The 11651-nt window shown below is 38.7% G+C and overlaps 1 protein-coding gene across 1 annotated transcript; it reads left to right on the top strand.

The window, feature by feature from the left end:
- The first annotated feature begins 2634 nt into the window (after positions 1–2634).
- LOC6042984 (protein odd-skipped) lies at positions 2635–5312 on the top strand. Its single transcript, XM_038257135.1, has 2 exons — positions 2635–3181; positions 3286–5312. Exons 1-2 carry the CDS (start codon positions 3103–3105, stop codon positions 4527–4529), a joined length of 1323 nt encoding a protein of 440 aa, XP_038113063.1. The 5' UTR covers positions 2635–3102; the 3' UTR covers positions 4530–5312.
- The last annotated feature ends 6339 nt before the right edge of the window (positions 5313–11651 follow it).

Below are 11651 nucleotides of genomic sequence, written 5' to 3'. Positions count from 1 at the left end.
TACATTTTTACACCATTTTAGATTTTTTTAATGTTCTTATGAATTAGATAAAACTAATATTTCTTTCAGTGTTTAGTGATATTCACTGTAAAGCAGTTTTAATTTCAAAGCATTGTTTAAGGGGTTACATACATGTAGAAAATCACAGAAAATTCATTGAATCCACTAAAATGATGTTTTTCAATCACTCCTGAAAGTTTTATGAAGATATTTCATGATTAAACTGAGTAAAAGACGATTTAAGCTCAAAATTTGACAATGCGCAAAGCGGACTGTCAAACTTTCTGAGCGTTTTTCTCGAAACACAGAGTTGATTTACGGGTGCCACGGAATCTCAAGATGGGATGGACCAAATAGGCTAAATGTGGATGTAGACTCTCAAGACATATTCCGTGTGCATGACGAAGTCCAATTTTGAAATTTTGCTTTATAAAAAAATACAAAAATCAAAAACTGACGATTTTTTATATGAAAAACACAAAAATATTTTTATTTTTTTTTAAATAGGTTTTTTGAAAATCGCCTACGTCATGCACACAGAACCGGTTTAACGAGTCTTCACCAAAATTTTGAGCCGATTTGGTCAAGGCAGTGTTAAGATATCGTGGCACCCGTTTTTTGAAACTGCTAACTTCAAATAGCTATATCTCGGCAATGATACAACCAAATGTCTTCAAATTTGTTTTGATAATAGATGAAAATGTTTATTTTAATACCCTGGTAACAGATTTTAAATAAAATGAAGTGTGTGCCTACACCAACCTCTGACTTATTTTTCGATTTACATGTTTGTAACCCCTTAAGCTCACCTCTTTTTGATGTTCTACATATTCTGAAATTAAAAATGTGTTTTTTTTTTTGTAAAACAAGAACGTTAGTATTCCTTAAGAGGATTTAGCTCAGATTTGAAACACTCTGAGGAAAGCTGCACGGAGAAAAAAGAGTTCCGAAAATCCTGAACAAGCGTTCATGAAAATGGAAACCACGAACAAAGTGTTCAAATTCCATGGTACGATTTTCAAAAACTAAAAAAAATATAAAAAATAGTAAAACTTATAGCAGTAATTTAAAAAATATTGCTTTATTTTTTATATCGGAAAAATATAAAAAAATATGCTATTTTCAATCGAAGCCTTCATTTTTTACACAATTTTAGATTTTTCAATGCTCTTATGAATTAGATTAAACTAATATTTTTTTCAGTTCTTCAGTGTTTAGTGATGTTCACTGTAAAGCAGTTTTAATTTCAAGGCATTGTTTAAGCTCACCTCTTTTTGATGTTCTACATATTCTGATTTTTTTTGTAAAACAAGAACGTTAGTATTCCTAAAGAGAATTCAGTCCAGATTTGAAACACATAGAGGAAAGCTGGGTCTGAAAAAAATATTTTGGACGTGTAATTTTTCATGAGTTACTGGGTAAATCAGTTTCCGTTGAATTTAACAGATTTATAAATTTTTAGTTAAATTACTCAAAACTGAGGCAATATTCAACCAACCTAATTTTCAACCTTTCAAAATTGAATTTGTTTTCTGTGTATGCCAAAATTAGATGCCAGATGGAATTCTGTTCCCCAGTGTCGTTGTATTTGCATTGGCAACTCTCGGCTAAGTTCTTGGACTCAAGACATTTATATTTGAATGGAACCCAAATAATGTAGCGGATATCGAAGATAAAAAATAATATAAATGATTTACATTTTTGGAAAAAATGATTGATTGCAAAAGATTGCAAAAGATTTTTGATGGTAAATAGAAGTTAAACTTTGAGTAAATTTAATCTTGTAAAAAATAAATTAAGTTATCAAACAGGTACGCAACGAATCTTCAATCAATTCCCAGTAGCCGCCCGGGGCCAAAAGTCAGTCAGTTATTATTGGCAGACTTTCCACATATATTTTTTCTTCTCCAAACTTCGCTACAGCTTAATTCAATAAACGATTACATCCCTTTGTTCCCGGGCCATTTTTTATTCTATTTTATTTCCCAACCCCCGATCTCATCCGGGCAGGGTTGTAAAAACGAGTCCCCTGTCCAGGACGAACCTCGCTCTTCTCTCGCGTGGAGGAGCGCGCGCGCCACGTGTGTGCCCTCGTCGTACCTGTCTGCTACGTACGTACGTGTGTGAGTGACAATAAAAAAAAATGTAAAAATACAGAAGAAGTACGGCAGCACCGGCAGCTCCTGCCGCCGAGAAGCTGCCGAACGGAGGATCTGCTGCTGCAACAGGAGTAGCACCACCACCACCAGCGCGCAAGTGACAAAAGGGCCAAGTTAGGGCACGAGAGAGTGAGAGTGACGGGCGTCGAGCGTCCCTTTCCGTCGGCCGCCGTGCGCTGCGCAAGCAATCTATGCACAATGACGTTGCTGGGCTGTATTGTGAGAGTCTCTTTTGTCAGCCGACGGCGACACTGAAAGGGAACCCGGCCATTGGACGGTCAACGGTGGGCGTCAACGTTTATCCCCACCACTACCACTACTGCCAGCGCACGCCATCTCGCTCGCACTCGCGCAATGCCGGGCGCGCTCTCTTTCTCGCACACTCTCTCGCACACCCGAGCCCTCTCTTGCTCTCCGTGCACAGAAGTGACTTCCCTGGAAGTTTCGTTAGTAGCAAATCAGTTTGTACCGACAACTTGTTGTCTAAACATCTAGTTTCGTAGCTCTATGCCAAAAAAAGTAGAAGTGTAGAGAGTCCGTCGTGAAACGAACGTGTTTTTTTGCTGTTCCACGTTGCACCACATAAATACATCGATACTACAGTGTGTTCGGTTGTGTGCGTGTTTATCGTCTATATACACATAGCTGGAGATCGTCGTCGTCGTCGTACGGGACGAAAAGGATAACGTGCAAAGGATATCGCAGCAGCAGTTTTAGTTATGTTACAGCTTCGGAACAGTGAGCAGTGCTTCCGTTGATTGAGTGTGCGAGCTACATTGGCTGTAATAAAACAAGAATACAAAAATAATAGCAACGAACTTGAGGTTATCAGTGACTGTCTGACTTGGCTAGAGTGATAGTGAATGAAGTCTCATTTGGAGTAGCAGCAGCAGCAGCAGCAGCAGTGCCATCGTGAAACGTGTTTTTTCAAAACCTAGCAGAGATGTCTCTCAACTCGTCCGCATCGACTTCGTCGTCCTGCAGTGATATCAGCATCGAAGAGTTGAAAGCAAGATCACCAGGTAAGGATCGATCCAGTGTTGAAACTTGAGATGTTTCAGTCGTGCAATCCGCAATGTTCTCGGAGTCTAATTGAGCGTTTTCCCCTTTCTCTCTCCTTCCTTAGATTTCCCCCCAGAGCTTCTGGCCGTCATCAAGCAGGAGCCCCGCTCGGCGGTATCGCCGATTCTAACCCCGCCGCACACTCCCACCGAAGAGAGCAGTATTAACACAACGCCGGCCGTGATCACATCGCGTCACCAGTACCAGTACGAGATGGAACAGGCAAACCGGTCTCCACCGGCGGCTCAGCACATGCCACCACAGCATGCTCCCCACCACCAGGAGGGCTTCTTCCCCCAGCAGCAGCAGCAGCCTCAGTCAGCAGCCCCAGCCGTCGCTTCGATGGAGGCCTTCCTTTACCATCAACAACAACAACATCAGCAACAACAACAACACCACAACCACCATAGCCAGCAGCAGGTTCAGCAGCAGCAGCACCGCCTTTGGCTCCAAACCCAAGCAGCGGCCGCAGCTCAGCAACACCTCCAGCAAACCGGTTATCCGTTGCAGGCTTACGGCCAACTCCCCGCCGTTGCCGCCCACCATCCCCACGCTCTCATGCAGCAGTGGATCCGCAACGCCGCCATCCACCGACTCCACTTCCAGCACCAGGGAGCTTACCCGACGGAACTTGCCGCCCGACTCCCTGGCCTCGGCCGCCCCGGCCCAATCAAACCCACCGGTCACGGCAGCTCCCGCCCAAAGAAGCAGTTCATCTGCAAGTACTGCAACCGTCACTTCACCAAGTCCTACAATCTGCTCATCCACGAGCGCACCCACACCGACGAGCGGCCCTACTCGTGCGACATCTGCGGCAAGTCGTTCCGCCGGCAGGACCATCTCCGCGATCACCGTTACATCCACTCCAAAGAGAAGCCCTTCAAGTGCTCCGACTGCGGCAAAGGATTCTGCCAGTCGCGCACCCTGGCCGTCCACAAGATCACCCACCTCGAGGAAGCGCCCCACAAGTGCAACATCTGCAACCGGACCTTCAACCAGCGCGCCAACCTAAAAACCCACATGCAAAGCCACGCCATCTCCGAGGTCACCCCCAACGGCCCCGTTCTGGACCTCTCGCAAAAATCAAGCCCCTCCACCCCGGAAAAGGACATCATCGTCGACGAGGACTTTGACGACGAAGAGGACGAGGACGATCTGCAGCAGCAGCATCACCATCATCATCTGGGACAGCACCACCACCACCACCACAACCACAACCTGCACCCCCAGAGCTACGGCACCGAACCGTCCACCCTGCCCGCCAAAAAGTCCCTCGGATTCTCCATCGATGAGATCATGAAGCGGTAATTTGACACCCGTCCGTCACCGCCCTCAACACGAGATGTTCCTTAGTCAGTCGGAGAAAAATTAGTTGAGTCTAATTTTGTTGATTTTGTATTCGTTTTTCTTTATTACAAAGATTTTATTAATCGGTATTGTTAACGCAAAACAAGAGGGAGAGAGAAGCGAAAGGGAGAGAGGTAGAGAGAGAGAGAGACAGTTAGGCACCACCAAACGATAGCCCAAAGCATAGGCTCAGATGATAGGCATAAAGGGAGCGAGAGAAAAAAAAAGTTTCATTTATGACCTAGAAAAAGACAGCCAAAGAGAGAAGAGTAATAGGTTGGTTTTTTTTGTTCACCGCTTGTCAGAGAGAAATAAGTTGCTAGCGAATTAGTAAACATTTTCAATTGCAAAGAGCGAATGGGAGGTAGAAAGCTTTTCTTTAAAGACTGATATTGCTTTTATTTATGAATGCGCATTTTTTTTTAGTTAGGACACACACACAACACAATCAAAGCTACTTAAGGCCACACACAGTTTTTTGCTAACCAAAAACCCGTTGATTGTGACGAAAAGAAAGCGAAGCGGAAGAAGAAACTGGAAAGTATTGTAAACTGATCTCAGCCAAAAACCAGCATTAGTTGTTAGGAAGGAAAAATCACACACACCTTTGTAAATAATTTATTCTAGTACTTTTAAGTAAGAGGAATATATATTTTATGTTGTACGTTTAAGTCCCGTCAAGACGTAAATTATTACTTTAACAAATATCCAAATAATAAAATATAGCGAAAATCAAACATTAAACACTGTCTTTCATTTGTTCTTTTTTCCATGTTTTGATTCAAAAATAATCCTTCCTCAAATTGAAAAAAAAACTTTATGATGTTTTTGTCTGATTAATTTTTTTGTAGAATTTAAAGATAGTAATTTTCAAATAAACCTTGACTACAACATCATGGATTATAATGACTCGTTTCAAATGAAAGTATACATTTAGGAGTTAAATATCTACTACCATGTTGACTGGGGTTGTTGTTGCCTACATCAAGGAGTTTTTTGCCTAAAGGTATAGATGGTGTATAACAAATCTAAACTAATTTAGATTAACGTTTGCATCAATTGAACTTTAAAGTAACACCTTTCGACTAGTTTTACTCAAATTTCGACACTATTGCTAGCGGCTGACATCAATTGTAGTATCAAAAATGACACAGGAACACCCTTCGGTAGACTTGCAAAGAGTTGCCGCCCTTGCCAATCAATTGCAACTTTACAGTGTCGTGCCCGCAAAATGATAACGATTGACTACTGTATTGCTTCAATAAAAATGTGGACTAGATTGGGAGGTAATTGCGATTCGATTTGTTATTTTTGTGCTTGATGAACAAATAGCTGGAGTGGATGTTTTTGACAAGAGGTTTCCAGCATTGTTTCGGGACTAGGGCAAGTAATTGTATAAATCCGGAGTAACTCAAGTAATTCCAGTAAACAACTCTAGTTATTCAAACTTATTGTATGATTTTAATTATTCTTGGTAAATTATGCTATAGAAAATGATAGAATAATGAAATGAACATTTAAAAATAATAATTTCGATAAGGCTGGTACAAATTTTATTCAAAGTTTGTGTCACCCCTAACCCTTCTTTAAAGTCGGCCCGAAAAATCAGGGGGCAAACAATTTTATTTTCAAAAAACTTCAAATTTTCAATGGAAATTCAAGTGTTAACAACTGAAATCTATTAAAAATGCATTCTCCTGCGTTAAGAATCATTTTTGGGATAACTCGAAAATGGCAATTTTCGTAATTTTTTCGCAAAACCCATATTTTTCAAAAAATCCAAACTCCGCTTCATCTCAGCCGATTTGAATTGTCTCCGGATGATACAAAAGTGATCAAAAAACAAGTCTATAAATCATTAGTTAAATATTCAAAAGACCTTTCCAGCGATTATGTACTTTACAGAAGCCGGATCTCTGTTATCTGTATGGGTAATTTTCTACCAACTCACACGAAATCGGGAAAAGTTGCCCCGACCCCTCATCGATTTGCGTGAGGGGTAACTTTTGTCCCTGATCACGAATCTGAGGTCCGTTTTTTGATATCTCGTGACGGAGGGACGGTACGACCCCTTTCATTTTTGAACATGCGAAAAATTAGGTGTTTTTCAAAAATTTGCAGGCTGAAACGGTGATGAGATAGAAATTTGGTGTCAAAGGGACTTTTAAGTAAAATTAGACGCCCGATAATGGAGTACTCGGAATTTCGAAAAAACGTATCTTTCATCGAAATAGACACTATTTTTTTTTTGAAAATTCTCCCATTTTCCGTTACTCGGCTGTAATTTTTTTTTTTGATATTTAATTTTATGAGAAATTTAATCTACTTTTCGAATCTACATTGATTCAGAAGGGTCATTTTTTCATTTATAACAAAAATTTTCATTTTAAAATTTCGTGTTGTTTCTAACTTTGCAGTGATATTATTTACAGTGTAATAATGGTGTACAAAGTTGTAGAGCAGACAATTACAAAAATTTTGATATATAAACATAAGGGGTTTGCTTGTAAACATCACGAGTTATCGCGACTTTACGAAAAAAAAGTTTGGAATTGACGGGATTTCGCAAAAATTATAACCCGTTGCTCGTAAAATTTGTAGATTTCTCGGTAATTTCTGTATTTCAAGCAAAACTATACATTTTCTCAAATTTTGACACATCTTTTTTAAATAAAAAAAAAATGGTGAAAAAACTCAACTCACTGATAAGTTCAATAAGAACAGTGAGTTGAATTGAACAATTTACTGATCTTGTTGAACTTAACAGTTCATCTAAAAATTTGATATCAAGGTTTATTTCGGTTGATATTAATTTCTGATGCATGAATAACTGGGAATCGATCTGGTTTATTTGTTGGGCAACACAAATTTTGATATTATGGAATGAAAATAAAGTTTTATAATTTTGGTAAGTTTTTTAAACGCAAATTGTTGTTATACGATTTGAAAATAAAGTACCCCTTTCAACCAAGATTAAAATTGAGTTTCTTCTACGTTTTTGTTTACCATGACCAAATTGGATGAAAATTTAATTTGTATCATTAAATGTCTTAAAGAGGGTTGTGCTAGAAAAATCTAGCTAATTTGTTTAAAAGTTTTCGAGAAATTACAGTCCTGTACTTATACTACAGTAGTTGTTCTGTAACTAAGCGTTCGATAACTGGGCCGTAGCCCAGTTAAAAAGCAGATAAACGTCAAAAAACCAAAACAAACCGAAATGATCTAGGGGTTCATGGATGCAAAAATCATATTCAATGAATACAAAAAAAAAAAAAAAATCAAATGTTAATTAGTTTTAAGTCACAATCAAAGAAATATGCAAAGATATTATGAATCGGTGGTCCCCTCGTAATTTATAGTTCAGCTCAGCTAGCGAGCAGCATTCGGTGACTGGGCTACGTTCTCAACCCCGTTACCGAACAAGTACTGTATACTTTAAAGTTCAAAAATTTATAATGCACTAGAGCTACTAAGAGAGAGATTTAAACTACTGATTTGTAATAAAAATTCTTCTAACCGAAGTCATTTGTAAGGCAGAATCATTCAAAAATCATTGATAACTACTTCGTTTTATATAAAAGGTGCTAAAAAAATGCAAACGAATTTCAACAACATTATGTCGTGATTGCTTAAAAATTGTATTTCTGGATAAAAAGAGCATGAGCATGAGCATGAGCATGAGAGATCACCCATGGTATCCTTTCAGCACTACTGATTATATGCTTCGACGATCTAATGGTGTTTCCCTTATCAACAGCATGTATGAATGCGCTGAAAAGATAAAACACCATAATTGCCAAAACAAGATCAGTTGCGAATAGGTAACAGTCATTGGCCACCAACGGCGCCCGCCATGTCAGTTTGTAGATCTCGATTTTAAGGGACGGGAATGTTAGTTAGCGCAGGTTGCTGCTAGGGCAGCTGATTTACTCTGTGCTTACACCCCACAAGCGCCAGGAACCTGAAAATTGGTTAGTAGGATAGGGTGTTTGGTCAGGATTCATCATAGAAGATGATGATGCGACCCAAAATCATAGTGTTTGTTGAAAGTTATTATGTTTTATTCTCAAGGCAAGCAATCGGATGCTGCGGATGAGACATTTCCCGTTTATCGGCTGTTAACTTTTAATTAAAATGGTTTAATCTTAGAAATGGTTTAATCTTGGTTTATCTTAGGAAAGATAGAACCAAAATTATTTGTAATTAAATGATGAAGGATTTAACAGTCTGACTTTTAATTGAGATGTTTTTACGAGTTTTACATGATTCATGTTTAGTGGGGTCCTGATTAACGAAGCGAACGACGAGTTACGATGTTTATCGAGCTGAAATGGTATGATAAGGTTTTGTTGTTATTGCACTCCGAGGACGAACGCGAAAAAACTCTGCGACCCGACCGAAAGGCATCGCAAATCAGACTGGCTCAATTGTCATCGATGACAACCAGAGCCAGCCGCACCTTTACACACATACACGCACGCGAAAAAAAAAAAAACGAAAAACACACCGACGACGAACGCGAAAAAAACACGACCCGACGGAAAGGCATCGCAAATCAAACTGAGGAAATGTAGAGAAAGAAAATAACATAAAAAATAAAACCTAATCACATAAAACCTACTCACATAAAACCAATCACCCCATGCACACAAATAGCAACACAAAAGAGACGAAAATTATCACGAAAAAACAGGACTGAGCGTCCCAAGAAGCACTGCACTTTTTTAGCATCGATTCTTGACAGCAAATCCTGTATTTATGGATAAAAAGAAGATTTTTAAGATAAATTCAATGCTTCTCTATTTATTCATGAGCTCTAACTAGTCAGATTTGCTCTGAAAAAAAAATCCATGAAAATTAAATTTTGTGAATTAGTTTTTTTTTCATTTCTGCCTAGTTATCAATATTAATCTTTATTATATTCTCTCAAACTGGTCACAGCAAAAAAAAAACTTAAGCAATTTTGTGGTTTTGGAGCATGGGTTAATTTTTCTCGCTGGCCAAACACTGTGATTAATTCAATTCAATTCTTTATTTATACATGTAGAGTAAGGACTGATCCTTTTAAATTACTACAATCAGAGTTCAAGAGTGTGTAGTACTTCTTATTATTAAATGGCTTTGCCAAACTTAATCACTAACAGCGCTTGTTAATTTCTCATGCCCAACCAATTAATGCATTCTTTTCGAAACTCGATCGGAGAACGAATATTTTTAATAACGATTAAAAAAATGATACTTACTTCTAAACAAAAAATATTTATAATTGTTTTTTTTTTTTATATTTTTGCGAAATTTAGAAAATTATAGAATTTTTTTGAATAAGTTTGTTTTATTTTTAAAAGCAGTCAAGGCATCGATTGATCCTCACACTTATTTTGACCATTTGTATTGCTATTCTATACAATTTCATTGCAAAAAAATAATCAGAACCAACATCAGATCAATTTTCGAAAAAAATTCAAATTTTCCTGGGGAAATTTCCCGGGAATTTTGTAAATCGGAAATTTTACGCTCTAAATGATACCCGAGCCTGAAGATGATGAAAAAAATGTTTTATCACAAAAATTACAGTTTTGAATCGCTGATAACTTTTCACGATTAGGTTTTACGTCTATGTTCGAAAAAATGCCATAAAACTCTCACTTTTGAGAAATTTGGATGGAAGTAGTGCATCCTGCAAATAAAACTGAAAGAAAGTTGTGTTTTTCATGCTTTTTTCGTATTTGTCCATACAAACTTCACTTTCGAGTATCAATGTGTAAATGTTGATCAAAATAACAATATTCAGCTTGTGGATCGAGGTTCTGAACAAAAAAGTCCCATATTCTGGACACTGTATAGTAAACATATTTTAAAAATCGTTTAATTTTTCGGTTTTTATACTTTGCAAAATATGCAATCTTTCAAAACGGAAATGTAATTTTAATGATATATAATTCTAATTTAGAACTTTAGACATTTTCAAGGTAGGTGGTTCTATACACCTCTGACCGGTTTCAAAGTTGCATACCGCATTTTGTAGACAAAATTCCCTGAATATCCCGCTCTTGTAAACTGTGTATTGATAATAATAATCATCACCACATGAAAAGTGAGCTCAGCGAGGCTGCGCAAACCTAACCCGGACAGGATAATATCTCCAAATTGAAGCCCTTGAAAGATGTATCGCTTGGGATTGATAACTGAAGCCCCGTGGAACCCTTCCTTCTAAGCCCAAACAAAATTATCACTAATTGGCAGCAATCACTCGGCGTCGTCCGTCGTTTTCCCTTCAGTCTTTCCGTCTTGTGTCAGAATGAAATTCTATGAAGAGAGAAAGATTTCGTAAATCTCGCAAGGTTCAGGTGTTCAGGGCGATCATCATTTCATTAGCCCGAATTAAACGTTCCTGGTCACGCAAGATTTCCGACGACCACGAATGTTGCTGGGAACTAAATGCTTAGGTTTTTTTTTTCTCTCCGGTACGACTGTGATTGATAGCGATCACTGAGCCGCGAAACTGCGGCGTCTGCATTCTGGGAAATCAATCTCGGCTCAATCTGGTGCACGTCGCGCGATTACGCTTAAAAAAACTGCGGTGCATCCGATCCGCGGGAACTTTCGGGCAGAAATTCCGCGCTTTTTAACGATGATGAATGTGATTGAAATTGCTCTCTCACGCGAGAATAAATCAACACAGCTGTCTGGTCTAATAGTTCCTTAAGGGAGGGACCGCAATGAAGGGGCTTCTGCTGCCGATGTTGGTTCAAAGTTTGCCTCTGAATTCTAAACCAAAGTGTAACATAGCTGCACAAAAAAAAAAAACAAATTTTAGGTTTACCACATTTCTAAATTTAATTTTTTGTCATACTGTGTAAACACAGGTTTATCCGCAAAGACGGTTTCGGATTCGGACCCATGCTGGCAACCCCTAAAACACAGGAAGTCACCATGAGTTATTACCCTCACTCATCAATTGTGGCGGCCAAACTTTGTTTTCTTGAAGAAGGCAAACCGCATCGATTTAATTCCCTGCAATTATCCGAGCCGATCGTTGTAGACAAAATCAATCCCAAAATCCCAAAATCGCTCCCAAGGAAA

The sequence above is a fragment of the Culex quinquefasciatus genome, chromosome 2 (assembly GCF_015732765.1).
Source record: "Culex quinquefasciatus strain JHB chromosome 2, VPISU_Cqui_1.0_pri_paternal, whole genome shotgun sequence".
In the NCBI taxonomy this organism is placed as follows: domain Eukaryota; kingdom Metazoa; phylum Arthropoda; class Insecta; order Diptera; family Culicidae; genus Culex; species Culex quinquefasciatus.
Note: the sequence above shows the minus strand (reverse complement) of the source record. Positions and strands in the feature narration are given on the sequence as shown.